Genomic DNA, 21824 nt, shown 5'->3' on the forward strand with positions numbered 1-21824 from the left:
TTTTACAAAACCCTTTCCTAGCAAGCATCACAAAATCACGTAAAAAATGTTAAAGAAAATGACAATGGTTACACCATACCTTTGAGTACCTCATTGATAGAGGAGTTAAAATAGTCCATTCTCTTTGTATCATTGATAACATCCCCATCATATTCCGTTGGCATTCCGTTCCCTGTTATATAGATTGGGATTGAGGATCCTGTATATTCCATCGACACAAAGTTCAATAACCTCCTTAAACCCCAAGGTACCACTTTGATCCATGACGAGGCAGTGTCTGGCCAAGACGGATTCACATGCTGAGAGAAGTTTCCAATGCTCTCATATCCCGGAATGCAGCTCTCAGTAGTTGTTGTGTTTATTAACCTGGAGGTATAATGTGAGAGGCCAAAAAAATCTGCGCTCCCTTTGATAAGTGATTTCTCTGTCTCTGTAAATATTGGGAGCTGAGCAACTGTGCTATTACATTCATAGTTCTTCTGCTCAATCTGGTCTTTCAGAATTGCAGGGTAATCACCATTAACAAAAATGGGGTGAGCAAACCAGCCTAACATGAAGTGCATGTAGCGTTCTGCAGCATTTATGTCCTCGGGATTGGTGGAGTTCAGTGGCTCAGCCCAGTCGGAATTCAAAGCAATTCCTACCTTACCTTTCTGCAGGGGACGGTATGTTTTATTATACAGGTGCCAAACTTTAGCATGAGCCTTGATTATATTGTGAGCCACCTTGGGGAGGAAAAGGAAAAAGCGTCAGTTTCATAATATCAACTTTTTATTGTCCACAGCTTCTCAGCTAAGAGTAACGGATCAGAATACTGCCAGTGTTTTAATGAGATAAACTTCTATGAGGTCCATATAAAAAAATAACTGAGCTCCTAGATTAGGTCCCTAAATTAGGAGCCTAATGTCAGTCAAACATAAAATCCTAAATTTTCAACTGAAAATTCAACTAAATTTAGGTACCTAAATGAGGATAAATTTAGTCCTGCTATTTGTTTCTCTAAAGTTAGGCTCCTAGGGTAGTTATATTTTGCTCACAATCAGTACTAAGCACCTGACTTTTTTCCCTACCCTAACTCTGCCCCTACAGCCACTCACGTTTTAGGAACTTAAATTTACTGTGTGAAACTAGCAGCCTAAATTTAGGTACTTAGTAGAAAAATTTCAAAAAGGGCAAATTTAGGATCCTAACTCCCAAAGGCAAGGTGTCTAAACTCTTTGAAAATTGGCCTTTATATGTATTAGTTATTTAGGAAAGTTACAGACCATCTTAGGTTCTGTTTTCCTATGTAGGATTCTCATTATATGGAACTACTACAACTTTGTTTTCTTAACTTATGAATGTGACATAGTATGAAAATGCAACCAATGTCCTTTAAAGTTAGCAAGATTTTCCTTATATGACAAAGGAGGCCACCACACAAGTACAAACTTGCACAGAGTGAGCTAAAAAGATGAAGTCACACAGAATTAGTGAATTATGCATAACAATGATCACAAAACAAGAAGGCCAGAGACTCCCTAAGTACATCAACCAATATGAACTGTAGGGAGATATCCCATGTTTACCATTGAAAACATCAAATATGAATCATAATAACCAAAAATGTATGGAGACAAATACTGACAGGCCAAGACTCTGTCTTAGTGGAAAAAGAAGAGTCCTTGCCCAGATGAGAATTTTACACTGAAGGATACTTTATCTAGATCTCCCTGTTTGTAAGTGCCTGTGTAAATAACCAAGGCAGAGAGAGACAATGCAGCAGCTAACCTCATAAGCAGGAGTCATGGACCGGCCAATGGAGTCCAGAGGTCAGAAGGACCTCCACCCTTGGAAGAAAGGGGGGCAGTCAGAGATGGAGAAAAACACTGACTCTGGCATAACAGCTTGGCATACAGATATGGCAGTACTCCCCCCAAAGAAATGGGGAGGGGGGAAAAAGACCTGCACTGTGGCAGGACCTCTTCTGAAGAAATGGGGATGGGGAAAACACCTGTAATGCAGCAAAGACCCTCCACACACCACATGATTATGCATGAGCTTATGCATATTTATCAGCTGGAAAGTGTAAGATAGGAGGCAAATAAAGAGAGGGAAGCAAAACCAAAAAAGTGACCCTGAAAGAGATCCTGAAAGAAAAGGAACCAGAAGAGCGAAAGGGGAGCCCTAAATAGACCAGCACCCCCTGCTATCAAGGAGGGAGAAGACTAGGTGTGGCCAGGAATCTGGGGAGAGAAGACCAGAGAGAGGAGACTCCCTGCTCAGGTGCAGAGAGTGACATGGAGTCTGAGATAGTGAGGGGCAAGAGCAAGCCCCAGACAACCCGGCAAGTACCAGAGCCAGAAGCAAGTCTCCTTCCCAGATCGCTGCCAGTTCTGCCAGTACAAAACCCAGGAACCCTGCACACATTCTCCAGACCTCCAGCCAGCATCTGCTTCAGAGGTGAACAGAGGGAAATCACCTGAAGTTGGGACCAGGGGTAAGTAAGTTAGCCATAAGTATTAATATATTAAGTAGGCTAAGGTTTATGGCATTTTGGTAACTACCCATGGTACAGAACTATCTGTAGGGAAAACTGGTACTTAGTGGCCAGGATGTTAGAGACAGGAATTATTTTCTAAATGCTAAATCCTGCTAAATCTGATAAATAAAAGTCTATTCCTGAGGATAACATATTGTCTTTTTCTTGAGCTAAGGATCATAAAGTGAAGTGGAGGGTGAACTGAAAGTGTCCTGTAGCAGACAGGTCCCTGCACCCTAAACTTGCTTTCAGAACTAATTGGAAAAGTGTGTGCTTCCAGCATAACACAAGGTAGGCGCCTTTGTTAGTCTTCTTGCATTCCAATATTTTTACTACTCCTCCAGTCAGATCAATCAGTGCAGTATTTGGTGTGGATGGGGTCCCTGGATGAGGGAAAGGGACATGTATTGGGATGCTGGCTGGGTGAAGCAGCCTTGAGGAGCAGTGAGACTTACAGAAATGAATGTATGCACTATTCTGTAAAAAACAAATCGGAAGCCGATCAATAATGCTGGAAAGCAGGACAAATGGTAGTGTTCGGTATAATCAGGGATTCTTTATTGGTATTTGCCCGACTCTAGCCGAGTTTCGCTCTCGCAGGAGCTGCCTCAGGGGCTACTACAAAAACAATATTAATTAAAAAGTATGCAGGACAGACACACATATACATTAACAAATAAACATAGATGTGTGTTAATACATATAAAATGTTGCCAACTTAAAAACAGATAAAACAAAATTAAATGATAAAACATATATAAATATAAACAGTAATCCAAATTAATATATCAAAAACACATGATTGTGTGCACATATTGTAGCTATGCGTGAAGAATAAATAACATATGTTACGTGACCTTGTTAAACTTATAGCCATGACATGCAGTATTTGTGTGTATGTGTTTGTCTGAAAACAATGGGCGTGGTATTAGCAAGAGAAAATCATTAGTGAAAAAAGATTTAAATTTAAACAGTGAATACCTGTACCAATGGTTGCTTGTATTGTCTCACATTGCAATGTGAGAACTTCACAACATATCAATTGGGAATGCTAGGAAAAAGCTGCAGTAAGACATGGAAAAGGTGGAGTGCTGGAAGACAAACAGGTCTAGTCTAGATAAGGAGATATTTATATATATATTGCGGCTGGCAGCTACGATATATCCTTATAACTGGGTACACTGGATGGACTAGTTGGTCTTTTTCTGCCATCACTTACTGTGTTACTTTGAACAGACAGCTGGACAGACTTTCCAAAGCTAACAGATGCTTACATAATGAATGAAATGCTCCTAAAAAAGGAGATGGAAGTTCTAATAAAAAGATTGACCGCTATTTGTTGATCTTATTGGTGATGTATTTTCTGTCACATGGTTAATAAACTATAATTGAGAAAAAAAAAAAAAGATTGACCGCTGGAAATTATTGGACTGATCTCAGTCCTTCTAGGTTCCAGAACTAACTTAGGTATGCTAAATTAGGAAATATGTGATTATGCAGATAATATAACAGAAGCGCAGTTCTCAGGCAACAGTGTGGAATTAAATCTGTAAAGGAAAAAAAAAAAAGGAAAAAAGTTGTGCCAAAAGATCATCTTAAATAATTATGAATATGATCTAAAAATGGGCCGCTATATTTAATGTTGATAATGAAATAAAAAGTATTAAATTAGATAACACAGAAACATTTATCGGTATTTGTCTTTATCTAAAATGTGCAAAAATGTGCACCATGAAGATGGTCGGTAGAGTGCTGGCAGTAAAATATGAATTCTTCTCAGTTCTAGCGCTCCGTTTTCACCACTGCCAAAAGATAAACATGAACGTAACCTTTGTTTGCAGAGTGGTGAATGAGTGTTCTGTGGGGTACAGTTACCTTGTACGATGCCGTTCCTGGGTCGGAGGTTCCTGGGGGATGCTCTCCAGTGCCATATCCAGCATAGCTCACCACCCAGGGTTCATGGAAGGTAATCCATAACTTAACTTGCGATCCAAAGGCAAGAAAGCAGAAATCTGCATAGTCTACAAAAGCCTCGATAATGCTCTCATTCTGCCATCCACCAAGATCCTGCAGTGCTTGTGGGAGGTCCCAGTGGAATAACGTCACCATTGGTAGAATATTTGACTCCCTCAAGCTGCTTATTAATTTCTTGTAATAATTAATTGCACGGGAATTCCTATTGGGTCTGTAGCGTGTTGGAAAAATTCTGGACCAGGATATAGAGAACTTGTACACATTTGACTGTAAGCCCCTCAGTGCATAAACATCATAATCAATTTTGTGATAGCTGTCACATGCAACATCTGCGGTTGTGTTCATTAGGACATTGCCTTGGTGACCATATCTGTCCCAAATACTTTCTCCTTTTCCATCTTCTGCCCAGCCTCCTTCAATTTGGAAGGCTCCTGTAGCTGTGCCCCAGAGGAAGTACCAAGGAAAGCGACCAAACAGGAAAGAATCTCTTTCCGATTCTGTCTGGTTGGCAAATTTTTCCCATACTGTTTGATAGGATGAACGGGCAGCAGCAGCAGGAATGCCTTCTTGTTCCTTACCTTTGCTGCTTCGATATTCTGAATTCATGCTGAGGCTATAACGGAAAAACAAAACTGAATTGAGCAGCAAAAATAATAATGTTGGAATGATTAATTATATGTAATCAAAGCATTCAACATACAGTGTGCTGTGGTTTCCTTTTTGCTTTTCTCGGGAAGACCATGCAGAGGTCACTGATAAGCATGTAAAAGAAGGTTGGAATCTGTCGCTTAATCAGCTCTGAACTTAGCCTACCATCTTCAGGATTCACATCTAGGCTGTTCAACTTATTAGTGAGCCTCTTGTAAGGAAGTGACAAAAGCTTTACTATCTCATCAACCCCCTCTTCTCTCAACACACACTAACAGCTAGATTTTAAAAGGGCCGCGCATATGCCCATAGATGCACGCTATTTTATAAACTATATGTATAGGTTATAAAATACTCTTCATGCGTGTATGTCTGTAGCTTTGCATTAGGCACAGGAGTCTGGTGAACATTGGAGAGAGAGAGAGCGAGAGAGAGAGAGAGAGAGCAGGCCCGGCGCGATCGGGTGTGCATACTGTGCATTTGCATGGAGCGACACACCCAGGGAGGTGGCGGGCCTGCAGGTATGAGCATGCGTGTGTGCATGCCCGCGCACAGCTTCTGCTCTCTCCCCCTCCAAGTAGGAAGATTGGTGGGCCGTATGGCCTTCAGATAGCAGGAGGCCTTCAGGGCCGTGGTGAAGCTCATCCCGCCACGGCCCAAAGACAACAGGACAGGAGGACCGTGGGACCGTGGTGGAGTTCACCCCATCATGGCCTGATGAAAACAGGAGACCATGATGTGTGTGAGCTTGTATGTATGTATGAATGAGTGAGAGCCTGTGTATGTCTGAAAGCCTGTTTGTGTGTGCATGTGTGTATGTCTGTGTGAGATCCTATGTGTGTGTCTATGTGCGAACCTGTGTGTCTGTGAATGTGTCTGTGTGAGAGTTTGTGTGTTTGTGTATGTTTTGTGCCTGTGAGAACCTGTATGTGACACAGGCTTTCACAAGCAAGCAGCCACACACACACACACACATAATGTATCTGTGAGGGTGTTATGATTGATGTTTTATATTTCTTGATTTCATTTAATGTTTTATGAAGAATGGTAATGTTTCTATTTTTCCGTTGTTGCTCTGCATATAGAGGCTGGCTTGTTGAGGGTTCCAGTTCAGTTCTTCTCAGCATGTTCTGTTTATACTTTCTGATCTCTTTATTCTGTACTTGGTCAGGGTCTCTCTGTGTCCTGCATATGTGACCGAGGTGAGGTATTTTTCTGGCATGTAATTTCTGTGTAGGGATCTTTAGCAGCCTGGTTTCCTAATAAGAGTTTTATTGGTGTTCTAGGACCTGGTGTAATATGTGCAGTTTTGCCTTTTCATAGATAAGATTGTTAGGATTGTTTTGGTATGGGAGGTTTACTGTATTGTAATGGTAATTCTGTTTGTTCATGGCTTTCTGAGGGCCAAGCTCACATCCAATACGCATTACAAAATGTCTAATTCCATAGGAGCTCCAAGTGTCTTTTTTGCAGATTTTTCAGGTTGGCTCCACAGCAGTGCATGTAAATATAATATGCATGTTCTAAGTGATATTTTTACCTCAGAAGACTGGACTCTTGAATGTTCTTTTTCATGTAAAATTTGTTATGAATGCATAATTTAATTGTGTGCGTCTGTAAAGGGTGTGGGAGTGAGTGTGTGTGTGTGTGGGGGGGGGGGGGGGGAGTGTGGCATGTGTGCAAGGCTGTAAGGTTTGCCTGGGGTACCTAATACACTTCCTTATCCACGGGTTCTGGGTGTTAGGGGGGGTGCTTGGCAGTTTTTAAAAATATAGATTGCAGGATGGGCCAAGGACAGACAGTGAATGAATCGGGGGGGGGGGGGAACACGGTAATTTTTCATACAGGGCAGCAAAAACTTTAGCACCGGTCCTGAGAGAGAGAGGGTCAGTCTGATACACAGACTGCTAGCTGCATTGTACAAATCAACTCCTTTTCATCACTTATAAGGTCTAAAATTCTTTACTGATGTCAATTTTACAATGAATACCTCTGAATGTGTCTGTAACACCACCCCCTCAAAAACTCACCCCGATTCAAGTGCCCCCTTAGAATGGTCTATATATAGAGTATCAGACTGAGCCTTATAAAGAGGTTACATGCTGGGAGCACCCATGCCCTGCCCCTTTTCCACCTACATTTTCTGGGCACTTCCTGGCTATTAAAAGTTTGCACAGCTCCTACACAGCACACTTATGTGGCCATTTTTGCGCTTGCAAGGCTTTTAAAATCTACCTCTAACATTGTAATGAATTCAATGATTCACTTGTATTTTCTGGCCAAATCGTCTTTTGCTCATTCTTTTAGTACCTGAAGAAGGGAGGGTTAAATCCCGAGAGCTAGTCAAGAAAAGTGTTGTTAGTCCAATAAAAAGATAACACCTTCTGTTTCTTATCCATAGATGTCAGAACAGGGGAGTGGGGGCCGCAGAGGCCATGGCTTCCCAAAATTTCCCCCGGCGATAGATGAAGAGAAGCCTCATTGGCAGCAGGTGGGATGGCGCATTATTTCCTATTACCCACCCAGCCTTTGCTGCCGCCGCCGCTGCCACTGCTGTGCCCCTGCCCCAATCCCCTCTCTTACCATCCATGCTCCTAAAGAGTCAAAGGATTGTGGCCTTGCAGTGCCTTGGGCCTCGGCTGCCGGCGCCAGAATGATGTCATCAGGCACTGACAGCCAAGGAAGAGGAACAGGCCCATGGCGCTGCAAGACAGAGATCCTCCAACTCTGTAGGAGCACGGAGGGTGAGTGAGGGGATAGCGGCAGCACTGCGGGGGGGGGGGGGGGGATAATGCGTCATCCCACCTGCCACCAATGAAATTTCTCTACCAGAGGAGGATGAAAGTGAATGGGGGAGAGTGAAAGAGGTGAGGGGATCAATGGGGGTGGGAATAAAGGAGGTGAGTGAGGGAACTGTGGAGAGAGGGAGTGGGTTGTGGTGTGTGGGAGTGAAAGTGGTGAGGGGACTATGGTGAGGGTAGTGAAAGAGTGAGGGATTGGGTATGAAGGAGGTGAGTGAAGGGACTGTGGGAGTAGGAGTGAAAGAAATGAGTGAAGAGATTGTGGGGGTGGGAGTGAAGGAGGTGAGTAGGGGTCAGAGTGAAGGAGTGAGGGGACTCTGGGGAGAGGGAATAAATGAGGGTGAGTGAGGGTTTGCGGGAAGGAAGGTGGAGCATGGGGAGAGAGCAAGATTAGGGAGATAGGGTGGGCTGAGGGAGAGGATGGAGCAGGGCAGGAGAACAAGAGGGGGAATAGGTTATTGCTAGGGAAAGGTTTTGCTGACTGATTATCTCCCATTATGTTAAGTCAATTAGGCTATAAAGTATGTAAGCCATTATGAACATTTGTTCTTTTAGTTTCCTTGTGGGAGGCTAAATATATAATTTTGATGTCATGTTTTAATTTGATTTTGAAAGGACTTATTAACCCAATAACCATTGAAAAGTCATAAGCTGGCCAGGAAAGTATGTGGCAGTGTGTGAAGATCAGCTTGATGAGGCCCTTTCCCCCTATACTTTTGAGATAAGTGAATTAAAAAATCCTGTAACCTAACATAGTAATGATGGCAGAAATGGATCAAATGGTCCATACAGTCTGCCCAGCAAGCTTCTTATGGTAGTATCTGCTGCGTCGTGCAGGTTGCGCCCATGTTTCTCTTAAGGGTAGCAACTGATGCTACGTGCATTTATCCCCCAAACCTTATGATAACCCACTAAAAAAAACAACTACTGCTAACAATATTTTTACTGGGTGATGAACCTTCTTGAAAATTCAGGCAGTTATCCCCCAAGCCCTATGATAACCCATAAGAAAAATTACTGCTAGCAACATTTTTACTGGGTGATGAGCCTTCTTGAAAACTCAGACCGTGCTGCTTGATGTGCTTTGTTTATGGACTTGGCCATAGAAGCTTTTTCCCTAATTTCCTCATATCAGTACCCCAGAGCATAAAAGCCAGGTTCCATGTTGGTTGTCATCTGAATCCAATTCCTGCTCCACCCTCCACCCCTGCCATCAAAATGGAGAGCGATGTTGCAGTTGTGTTAAAAGTATGAAGGCTTATTGGTTAAGGGTAGTAATCCCATGCCTTCTGTTCAGAGTAGTAACTGCTGCGCCGTGCAGGTTACCCCCATGGTTATCAGTTCCCTAGACCATAAAAGTCAGGGCTCTCATTGGTTGTTGTCTGAATCCAATTCCCCTTTTCTCCCTGCTATCGAAGCAGAGAGCAATATTGCAGTTGCATCAAAAGCATCAGGCCTTATTGGTTATCCCCTTGATAAAGTCTATTTTTAGGTGAAACAAGGGTTCTTGTCGGGGATATAGGGATAGAGTATTAATTAAAAATAGAATTTATAGGGGCTTACAGGTAGATTTTAAAAGCCCTACACGTGCCAAAGCAGGGAGATACACATGTGACTTGGCCTGCAGCGTGGCACGCAGATTTTAAAAACCACGTGAGTATGCGTGTATCTCCCGGTATGTGCACAAAAAAGTTTTTCCCAAAAAAGGGGCGGGGCATGGGCGAGTCATGGGCAGGCCGTGTCTGTGACATGAAGGCAAAATGTAAGTATTTATGGACACTAGTGCACTCTAGGGTCTCCTACCACGTAACTTTACGTCTTCTATGGACGGTGTGTAAGTCATGTAACAAAAAAAAGAAAGACTGGTCACCAGAAATTTAAAGGTTGGAGCTAATTGAGTAAAAGGGAAGAAAGTTAGCTAGGGGATTTAGGAAGGCCTATTCTTTTCTGGGATGAACTAGGAACAAACTGGGGAAGCAGGTAATTGTGTTGATGCGCGTATCTACTAAAATTTCCCCCACTTACATGCTCAAGTCGCCATTTCCGTGCACATGCATGTCATTACAAAATCATGCGTACATGTATGCACATTTCACAGATTTTATAATATGTGCGCATATGTTATAAAATCGCTGTGTCTATGTGCACGAGCTACCAAACGCGCACACATGTGTGCCCACACACTGGTATTAAAGTTACCATCCCAATGTTAGTAATGATATAAAAAAAAGTCATGTGGGATTAATTATCTTCTAGCCAGTCTGTTGAATGGTTTATGTTGAATAGGAATGTTGTGGTTAAGTTGTCTCATGGTTGATATTATTTATGCAAAATTAAAAAACTTGTTTTAGGAATGTTTAATAAAGTGATTTAGGGAAATTATTAAATTGGTGTATGATGATGGGCTAAAGGACAGTGGCGTTTGTACTCCAGTCCTTCCTTTCTCCCTGCAGCATAGCATGTTTCTGAGTGTACCAATTTTGCACTTCCTTTATTTCTTTTGTAAGTATATTAGAATGGTATAAAAGTATTTACTTAAATAAAAAAAGGGTATTAAAAAATATTTGTTGAGAACCAAGATGGTGTCCTGAGGGGAGGATGTGGTATAAGAAATTCCGTTTTCCCTGTTTACAATCTCCTTGAGAATTGCCTTTATGCCTCATACTAAGAGGAAAGGAAGGATAAGGGAGGTCTCCTCAGCTCCCCCCTTATTTCCTTTAACTCAGCCACACATACAGGGCTTCTTTACCCCAACGGATCGATTTGCTTTGTCAGTGCCGGCAAGGACATGTTGGACATGCAGACATCGTTAAGTCCTGGAGCTCTTGTAACTCCCTCTCCTCCTAAACACGACTCGACTTCAGGTCCGGGTCCGTTGCCATGACGGGAGGTGTCGAATGTGTCAGCAGAAGCTGGGGCAGATCCCTTAGTCTGTCTCATGGGTGCTGCATCTGGTGATGTTGCAGACAATTTGCCACCGCCATTGGAACAGCAAGTTACAGCGGCAGAAGCAGATCATCCAGGCCATCGAGTCCTGGCTTCTACCTCTCTTGGTTGAGAGGAACCGGCAGGGCTCTAACAAAGAGCTGCTGATCCCTATTGGGATAGTGTGGTAAGTGCTACCTTCAAGTCAAACTTGGTTAAACCTCCAACTATTACTTTAGAGTCTGTTTGGAATACTTTGACCTTATTAGAATCATCTATTTCTTCTTTAACTATGGTAGTGACTGATACACAGCAATGTATACGTTCTATGCATCCCTTGATTTCTTCACATACTTCTAAGATCAATGATTTGGATTATCGAGTAAATCAGCTGCAGTCCATTCATAGTAGTTTGATGCAAGGAGAACTTGCTAATGCTAAAAGAATGGAGAATATGGAGAATGCAGAATATGGAAAATATGGAGAATATGGAAAATTCTCTCAGAGTACTAAATTTTCCTAATATAAACTTAATATCTCCACATGACCAATTTAAAAAATATCTTCAAGAAGCTCTGCAGTTCTCTCCTGATGCTATTCCACCAATTTCTAAGATTTATTTATCTTCTAATGAGAAGAAAGAAAATACAACTCCTGGATCTTAATCACAGGCCCTGGGGACTACTGATCATGCAGCTTTTCTAGAAACCTCTGGGGAAGACCATGTGGAATTTTGTGCGACTCTACTTGTTAGTTTTGTTTTTGTCCTCTGATCATGACTCATTAAGGTTTTTCCTACGAAATAGAGACAAACTTTATTATGGTCAAAAGATATGAATATATCCCGATATTACCAGATCCACTGAACAAAGTAGGAAAAAGTTCTTAGCAATGTGTCAGGAGGTTTGGCAGCTGGGAGCCCAGCTAGATATGTTTTCTTTGAGTCATCTCAACTGCGGTTGTTCCATGACTCGCATATACCATCTGATAACGCTTGCTAACTTGGTTATGGTAAATGATGGAATATTCTGTTTCTCCCTGTATATTGCTTTTTCCCTTTTGCCTATTTAGTTTAATGTTCTCATTAATGACCCTTGGTTCTCCCCTATTTCCTTGTTTCCTCGTGTTGAGTCGAATAATTTCTTCTTTTTGATGATATTGTTGTCATCTTTTTTTTACTTATTTAATTTTCTATGATCCTGATTTCTGTGACAAGCTTGATTGCTGTCTAGTTGTGTAAAATTCACAAATTAAAAAAAAATATATATATATATTTGTCGTATACCACTTATAGGGTCTTGCTGGGTGTCATGAACCTTCCATTTCTTTATAATTGTTTTGCCTGTGCTGCAAGGGATATTCAAGAACATTGTAAATCTTTTATATCCATCCTCAGATCTGTGACTTTCTACAACTTTGTCTTGGAGTTCTTCCTGGTTAGGTCTTTGCATTGAAATGCACTACCCAGCAGGAACAGCTGAATGTATTGCGCCATCGTAGGAATCAGTACATTTTAACACAGGTGTGGCCAATTTACTTGACATGTGCTCTTGAACATGATTGGTTACCCCAGCGCCTTAAGAATTTAAGACCTAGATTCATTATTTTGCTATAAATTTCACATGAATAGTGCCTGCGATTAAAAAAAAAAAAAAAAGGGGCCATTTTACCACTTTGGGGAGGGAGAGAGAGAGAGAGAGCGAGAGAGAGAGAGAGAGACACTCTTTATAAGGCTCTCATATTAGTCAACTATTTATACCATTGTAGGAGGGGCAACTAGAAACTCGAGGTGAGGTTTTGAGGGTAGTCTAGGGTTTGGGGGGCAGTTTTACATGCACAATCAGATGTCCGAACAGCACATCTATTTATACAGTGGTATAAATAGTTGGCTAGTATGTGTGTCACGCCAGAAGTATACTTTCTTTCTCTCTCTCTCTCTCTCCCTCCCTCTCCCCTAACCTCCTCCCACCTGAAACCTCATTTTGTGCATATTGCACAGCATAACACCAGGAAAAAAGGTGTAGTTATAACCTGTGTTATGCTATCGCACGCATAAACTCCTCCCTTTTGCCTAAAATTTTAAAATTTGCACATGCATCTTGCGATGCGATAAATAACGCATGCGTTATGGCATTATCACGGGCGTTAAGGCCCTAACTCCCACGATAATGCCCTAATTTGATTTGAAAAATGACCCTGAAAGATTGCTACATAAGTACAAAAGGTTGGATATTTATCGAACCAAGCTATTACATGTTTCTATTTCTATTTAATTTTCTAAGAATTCTGGAATAGATTTTTCACTTGACCGTCGTGGGGTAGGATGTGTGAGAAACATGAAACAAACACTGGTTTAATGTTTTACTTGTGGGCTATAGGGCAACAAAAGGTGAACATTTTGGAAGGGGGGGGTATGGACTTTCTGTAGCCGCTGTAATTCTGCTGCTGTATTTATGAGTGAGCCCTGACATTTGCCATTCTTCCAAACTTCCTCAGCTAAAGGCTAGTTTAATTAGTTAATCAGGAAGACCGTGTACGATGGAAATGCTGACAGACGTCTGTCATTTAAAAAACAAGGTATATGCTCTCTTTAGAGAAATGTATCTAACCCTGATCCAGCCCTGCCTGAGACCCACGGAAATGTTAGATATTATGCCAACAATAAATGAGTTTAGAACCAAAGGTCTAAATGAAATGATTCGTACAGCAGGGAAAGTTTAAAGCCATCTGGTTATCTGTGAGATAGTGATACTGTTACTGTCAGCAGCTTTCTCTGTATAAAAGGCTGGTTTGTACCGAGTGGTTTGTAACAGTGGTGTTTGTATGTTACACTCCACAGCCACTCAGCGCATGCAAACAGTGCATCCTATACACCGTTAGAATGCACTATTTCCGTGGAGCGCAAGGCTAAGTTTTGCTCTCTGCTATCGCGGTTGTGGGAGAAGAGTTCAGCCTTGTGGGGAGCTTGTGGCACATTAAGTAAGCCCCATTATGTGCATTCACAACACACCCATGATAGCTGAAAGGAAGGAATTGCTTTAATAAAAACTACTACTGTTCACCAGGTTGCAAGAATAGCCATCAATGGACTTGATTTTTGCAGAAGGGCTAAAAGCGCTGGAGAAAAAGCTGCTCAGGAGTGGGGATTGAGGTGATGACCGTGGCACATGGACTTTCAAATAGGAGGAACCCAATAGCGCGTCTCTATCTCTTTTTATTTGGGGGGGGGGGGGGGGGGGAGAGGCAGCAGTTTTCTCCTGTTCTTTTGGGCTTTCAGGTCAATTGGACCTGGATTTTCTTGGTCTATGGTTCATGAGCCTTCACTGAACACTAACTGGGGATTTTTCCCATTCCCCTTCCCCACCTCAGCCCTTTCCATCTATTGTAGTGCTGGTCCTTGACCAGGTCCTCGCTACCATGGACCCTAGGTATTGCTGTTCAGCTGTGGCTGAGACTCCCTCTGCTGTAGCCCCTAGACCCTGGCTGGCATGAGCCCCGGAAGCTGGGCCCGCAATCAAATTCAGATTCTCCACAAGGCAGTGTGCAAGCTCTTGCTAGAACTTAGCTGCTCGGCTCGACCCTTATATATATATATATATATATATATTTTTTATTATTCTCTCAATGTAAACTTGAATCTCTGTACATGGAAATCTCCCACTATGGTATTCAAACCTGTATTAGTGCATAATAATGTATTCAAGTGATTTTTTTCAGTCAGTAATTTCTCTCTCTTGGATAAATATCTTGGATTCATGCACACTGCTCCACTAAATACCTCATAACATGTCACTCTGTTGTGAGATCAAAATATAAAGGAAATATATAACAGTGAGGTACCTTTTCTTATTGACAGGCAAGTATTCCAAGAATTCATTAACATCATATCCCATTGGCAATAAATTGTATTTCATTATAGCTGTAAGACAAAAATAAATATTAATATTAATAAAACTGTTCAGTACAGAAAAATAGATTGAAAACCTTCCTAGATGTTCAGACATTGGGACCAACAGGTGGATGCATAATAGCAGAAGCATGCAACCTTGTGAGATGGTGGAACATGGAGGCCCATCTATCTTATACTGGTATACTGGACGATTTACAGTTTTAGGACTGGAAAAGATTAAGGCATCATTTGCTCTGTTGGGTGTTGTAATGACCAGAGTCTAAAGGGACAAAAATCACACAGATGGCAAAACAGTAAGGGGTGAAACAGATCAGGTTACCATAAACTTCTGGAAAGCCATTAAATCTCCCATTGCCTCAGGTGCCTCCTTAGATTGGAAGCTCTGCGGGACAGGGACTCATTGTAGATGTATTTTATTTATTGGTTTAGCGTCTAGAGTGCTACATAAATCACAAAGTAATAACAATAATAAATAATTTTAAGCTCTTTTTATTGGTTTAGGGTATAATATAAATGACAAAGCCATGGTAATAATAAACTCTAGGCTCTTTTTAAGCATTCATACTTGATGCACAGAGCAAGTTAATCCAATAATAAATTATGCCTTCATTAAATGCAAATTCTTTTCATTTTTTATGGAGATTTTGTGTAAGGGCTATGCAGTTTTCATGAGGGATGCATACATTAGACAAATGGTAGTGGTTTTGCATGAGGCCATACTTAGATCTGTGTGCTGTAAAAACGGTGGTGTCTGCTTTGGTCTTGAGTTTATGGTAACGTATTATGTGAGGTTACCAGCTTGTCATTTTTGGAGCTTTCAGTTGTTACAGAACAGTGCAGCAAGATTAGGTCCTCTTAGACAGCCCAATTGGTGGCACCTGAGGCTGAGAAGTGTTTGGGAGTTAGGAATTAGGGAAAGAGGATGTGAAGAACTTTGGTGTACATAGAGGTCCAGGTAACCCCATATGTAAAATGATTCACTGCTAAGGGACACATATGTACTGTTTGCTTATATACAGTGAAATATTACAGCTTTATTTTAGAGAAGAAACATTCCAAGTTGCAGAATAAGGAATTCCTTGCATAAGGAATAGTATAGTTGAAATATTATAGTTAATGTAAGACATATGAAACTGCCTTGAGACATTCGGATAATATGGAGATTAGAAAGACAACTCTATCACCATTGTAGAAGTAAGAGCTGGCATGTAAGCATCAGAACTAGAAAGTTCTATGCTGGTTAAGAGATGACAGTTCACTAAGATACATCTGCTGCTGTAAGATAAGAGAAATAAGACCATCTCTGGCAATAAGTTCAGGACCAGACAATGGCCCAGAAATGGTTGAAGGTACAAAACTGAGAAACTGCTTATAAGACCAGATAGGCCAAAAGAGATTCTGTGGCTTGCTTGAAGTTAAAAACCTTATAATATTCTAGCTAAATTACAGAAACTGTTCTGAAATCTTACTTTAAAAGATTACTTTTAAGCATTCTACAAGAGAAAATACTTCCCTTACATTAAGAAGACCCTGTAATACACAAAAGAGGAAGCAACTACAGTAGCTCAGACATCCGAGGGAAGAGGAACTGTCTTCTGCCTGTAAAAAGCCAAGATGTGTACGTGACATTTAACATCTAGATAATGGACCCCATGTACTTCCTAGTTGGGGTGGTGACAGTATAGCAAAGAACAAAGAAAACTGAACTGTATTTATGCAGTTCAGAGGTCCCTGGCTCTCGGCTCAGAACTGATTGCCTGTCCAGACTTTGGATGTCAGTCTAGCTCCACTTTTGCAAAATGAGGTATTTAAGATAGAAGAACCCAAGTGACTGTTGGCACAGATTTGAGCACTCTGACTTCGCTCCATGACCTTCTGTGTCCTGGCACTGTTACCCCCGCTAGACGAGTGAGCACTGACCCTGACTTTGCTCACTATTATAGAGTTATTCCCAGACATTGCTGACCATGATGGAGATCACTGTCAGGGAAATGACTCGTACATATCCTTTTCACTCTGGGCCATTCTCATACATGGCCCTCTGCACTTTGGGTTTTTTTCTGTGTGCTCCTATTCATGATCAGATGCTTTGCTATTACATTACTGATTACATAGCTTAGGATTTGGCAGAGTGTTTGCTGCTAATAGTTTTTGCGTACGAATAAAGTTTATATACACTCTTTTTGCCAGTATCTCAGTGTGAGTGCCTTATTTCTGCTGGGTAACACAGGGCAAATATCCCAACCAAACCTTCCTCCCTTTGGCCATACTACCGAAAGTTTTGGTGTGAAGCAGGCGTTTGTGTCAGTTGCACCAAAATTGTGGAATGATTTACCTATCCACGAGAGAAAAGAACTTAATTATGTGAAGTTCTGTAAATTAGTTAAAGCACATCTATTCTCTGGGAGGAAGAAATTATGAATTTATAAACTGGAGCGTGGGGTTAGTACCAGGGAAGGTATTTGGGGGCTGAGTCAGTAAGTCTGACTGGTTATCTGTGGTACTGTGGTTAGGTAGCAGCAGGACACTGACTTGGTTTTGTCTGTGTGTGATTGTTTTAAATTTATATGTATGTTTTATTATAAACTGCTTTTATAGATTGCACTGGTTATGTGATATATATATTTTAATACAGTTAATTTTGTCAGACCAGGTCTGTATAATCTAATCTAGTTTAGCCATGACATGGGGATTGACATCCTCTAGGCTTACAAAAAATGCTATTACCTCTTTATTATCATTAGAGTGGTTTGCTTAATCTTGTTAGGGTGTTGGTTCAATACTGTTTCAGCAGATGGGTACAGTTCCCTCTACTGGGCCATGGTGCTTATCAACACCATTTGTTTCAGTTTTCCATACTTCTTGGAGAGATTCTGTCTAAGACCTGGCCAGGCATGTGCCTGATTGGGAATGGGAAGGGGGTGCATTATGGAGTAGGTGGTTGTGCACAATGTAGTAAATGATGGCAGATAAAAATCAAAATGACCCATCTAGTCTGTCCAGTTGAGATTCATCCTCTTTTGGTAGATGTGAGCATGGAATCAGAGCCTGGGATGGCAGGGTTGCAGAGCAAGCTCGCCCATTCTGCATGGATAGCAGAATTTGAGGATAGAAACCCTTGATTTATAAGAAACACTATCATTATAAAAGAGCACAAAATGATTTAACACTAAATTAAGGAAATATAACCTCAATTTTACAGAACAGGGGCAACTCTGGTTCTCACGGTAACTTTGTTACTGCATGAACATTTTTAAAATTTATTCTTAAATATTTGTTTAAGAATACAAATACAAAAAGGTAGCTACAGCAACTTTCTACAGCATTTTTTAAGGATGCATTTATTTAATGAGTGATAATAAAGCTCTTTTCATGCATTTCAACAGGTCAGTTCATTTTTTAAGCTGTAAAATACATTACTGGCTCTTTTTAAGATTTGTTTTATTAAGGATGTCTGTGAGTTGACATCGAACATAAGGAGCCAGATTTTCAAGTTTTTTGGGGGGGTTCTTTGTCAAACTGCCTCTTTTCTGCTAAACTGGCAAACGGCAAACCCACCAAGGAGTAAAACAACTCACAAGCCTTGCAGTTAGCATATAATGAGGTGGTGATGGCGGGAGCTCTCTTTTCTTCTGAGCCTTTGCTCTGGTAGCGCTTGTGTAAGTGCAATGTAAAAGCTGACCCTTCACGCCAGTCTAGAACATGCGTTTCAGTGTTCAATGGAACTATCTCCTTCAACTTGTGTCACTAATTAGATTGGGAGAGAAGGGGGACCACATTGATAAAAGCTATATGTAAACTTTCAATACATCACATACCTGCGGCAATGTTGTATACTGCAACAGGCTTGCTTTCTTCCATAGATGGGGCGCAGGCCTCCAGGTTTAAACTGAAGACCAAAACTTTCAGCTTTCTGTTAACACCCTGTAAGACATAAATGTAGCTTGCAACAAACACAAAGGACAAAGGGCAAAAAAGACATACCAGTAGTTCTTTGTTTTTCTTTCTGACTTTTTTTAGGTGCCTGCTGGCATTTCAGCAGTTTGCCCAAAGTGGCACAAAAGCCTCATCAATAGCAGATTCCCAGAGGATCCTAATGGGGAAGTCCATTTCTTGTGGCTCACTCCCAGAGGTAAGAGATGGTGATTCCCCAAGTCTACTTGGCCAATAATAGTTAATGGACCTGTCCTTCAGAAACTTGTTCAAACCTTTTCTATACTAAACTAGGACTGGATCAAACTGTCCTGAAAATCCGGAGCCAGTTGGCAACCCTAGTTCAAGGAATTCTGATAGAACAGTGAAACATAAATTCCCTTTGTTGGCTCTTCCTCATTAAGTCATGTTTATCTATATGCCTGGAAATGTTGAGGACCATATTTAAAAGCATTTAGCTGGATGACTCAGAAGTTATCTGGCTAAATGAAGATTTATGTACTTATCTGGCTATATTCTAGCCAGCTAAAGTAGGGGTGTACTAGGGAGGAGTTGAGTTAGCTGCCTAAGGCCTAAATTTATCAATCTGCAGTAAATATTGCATGTGATAGGAAAAGGGGTGTGTTTTATGGTAATTATCACAATGCATGCTATATTAGCACTTCACATAGGTATTACTGCAAAGTGCATTAACACCTGAAAAGTGCTCATTTCATATATGAGAGAGAGAGAGACTATCTACAATGTGCTTGTAGTAGTTAGCTATTTATATCTCTATAGGAGGCCCATATAGTAACTTGAGGTGAGTTTTATTTAGTAGTGTAGGGGTTAGGGACCACTTTTATATGAAGAGTGAGACGTACAAACAGAACAGTACACGCTTGTGAAGATTTGATGTCCTTTGGAGTGAGGAAACTCACACAACGATGAGATTTGTACAATGTTCTCTCAACCTAGCTTGATGGACTCTAGGTTGAGAGAACATTGTACAAATATCGTTGTGTGAGTTTCCTCATTCCAAAGGACATCAAATCTTCACAAGCGTGTACTGTTCTGTTCGTACGTCTCACTCTGCATGTAAAAGTGGTCGCTATCCCCTACACTACTAACTAAACCTCACTTCGAGTTACTAGGTGGGCCTCCTATAGTAGCATAAATAGCTGTTTACTATGGTGTTACTCCCAGAGGCTCTCTCTCACTCTCAATAGAATTTGTGAAAAAATTGCAAAATCTGTTAAACCCATGAGATCACACAATTTAAAAAGGTATAGTTGCTTTTAGCAAAGCCAGCCTACTTTTGCAGAAATCCTACCCCAATACCTCCCCTTTTAAAAATTTGCATTGTACCATGTGTTATTGTGCTTTTCGCATGTTAAGGCATTTTTCGCATGCAAAAATGCCATAACACGAGTTGAAAAATGATCCTGTAAGTTAGCCTTCTAACTCCAATATTCAAAGTTAGCTTGCTAACCTAGGCCTGGATTTATCATTCATTGCTGAATGATGAATCCAGCGAAAACTGGGGGTGGGGGCGAAGGGGGGTGAGCCTACAAAAGCCCGCAGCCTTCATACCACCGCAGTGTCTTCGCTGCCGGCTTTCGCACTGAATAGCACCACTGTGAAAGGTGGTGCTATCTGGCACACTACTGCCAGCGATAACGTTGGAAACGTTATCTCTGGCAGCGAAGACACTACCGATGCCTCCCTCCCCGACTCCTCCCCTCCCCCTAATTAGCATTATATCACGTGCGTTAGGGCCCTAATGCACACGATAAAGCTTTAGTGAATGACCCTATTAGCCAGCTAAGACTGATCGAGCCAAAAATCCTAAAGTTATCCAGCTGTTCTATTGAGTATACCTCCAAAGTTATCTGGATAAGTTTATCTGTATAACTTTGCTATCCAAACAGTGACTGAATATAGACCTTATTAAACCTCATTGTTCTTAACAATAACTTCTACCATTTTACCTTGTACCAATGTCAAGCTCATTGTTTTGTAGTATTGTGGATCACCTCTGGATCTTTTTGGTATTGCATTAACTACCCTCCAGTCCTCAGGTCCAGTGGCATATTTTAATGATAGGTTACAGATTAGCAGTAGCAAGCCTACAATTTCATATTTGAGTTCCTTCAGAACTCTAGGGTAAATACCATCAGGGCCTGATGATTTGCTGATTTTTAGTTTGTTCTAGTACCTCCTTCTGATTCACAGTGTTTTGTTTTAGCTTCTCTGAATTATCACCTACAAAAAATGGTTCTGTTATGGTTTTTGTTTGAATGGGAGGGGAGGGACGGGGCAACAGAGTATGTTTCTTTTCATTTATGTTTAAATCTGTTTTATTGATTTTCAGAATACAAATAGGCAATAAAGGAAAACAACTCTTTTCATTTAAAAATTGGTAAGAAATGTATGTGCCTCTCATATGGACCTCCTTGCACTGACAAGTTGTCTGCTAATGCTACTGCTCATATCCATAAAGAGACTGCAGTTTTCAAGACTTGGTTCAGTCCACTGAAAAAATGATTCCAAATGTTAATTTTACAGACTATTTTTATTCATCAAACTCCAGTAACCAATATCAAGATGATTATACATTTGGAAAGGGCAATTCAGGTTCAGTACCAGCAAAGAAGAGAATCTCCTTAAACTTCAACTTTGAAGCTTAATTTTTCAAGGGCTGGCATTTTGGTGAAAAAGTTCCACTTCTTCGTGGCCTTCATTATTTTTCTGGTGCATTTCAAATTGTAGCTGCACAGTACAATTTGATGTAATGTGTCCTATTTTGCTATTCTTCAAAACACAGCCATGAAAGCTGCACCAGGCCTCATAAAATAAGTAATCTGATTATTATCTGTAGTTTAACTAATTAACCAGACCCACTTACATGCAACAGAAAAACAGTGGGATATTGCCTTACATTGGCTTTGGAAGAAACAGATCTAATGATTAACCATATTTTATTTGCCATACATATTTTAATCTCAAACTGCTGAGAGAGCTTTGAGATCCATTGCTCTCTGTTTTCCTCACAGGGGGCCCCAAGGCACTCTCAAAGACCAAATACATCTCCATGCTGAAGCCATTAAAAATGCTCCCATATATGAGCTGC

General features: G+C 41.0%; 1 protein-coding gene across 1 annotated transcript in view; it reads right to left on the bottom strand.

The window, feature by feature from the left end:
* The window catches only part of LCT (lactase), a 96486-nt gene that overhangs the window by 44829 nt on the left and 29833 nt on the right, over positions 1–21824 (bottom strand). The window contains 4 exon segments of the mRNA XM_029607892.1: positions 80–725; positions 4397–5108; positions 14710–14788; positions 18598–18703. Coding sequence (XP_029463752.1) covers positions 80–725; positions 4397–5108; positions 14710–14788; positions 18598–18703 — 1543 coding nt within the window.

The sequence above is a fragment of the Rhinatrema bivittatum genome, chromosome 6, assembly GCF_901001135.1.
Source record: "Rhinatrema bivittatum chromosome 6, aRhiBiv1.1, whole genome shotgun sequence".
NCBI lineage: Eukaryota > Metazoa > Chordata > Amphibia > Gymnophiona > Rhinatrematidae > Rhinatrema > Rhinatrema bivittatum.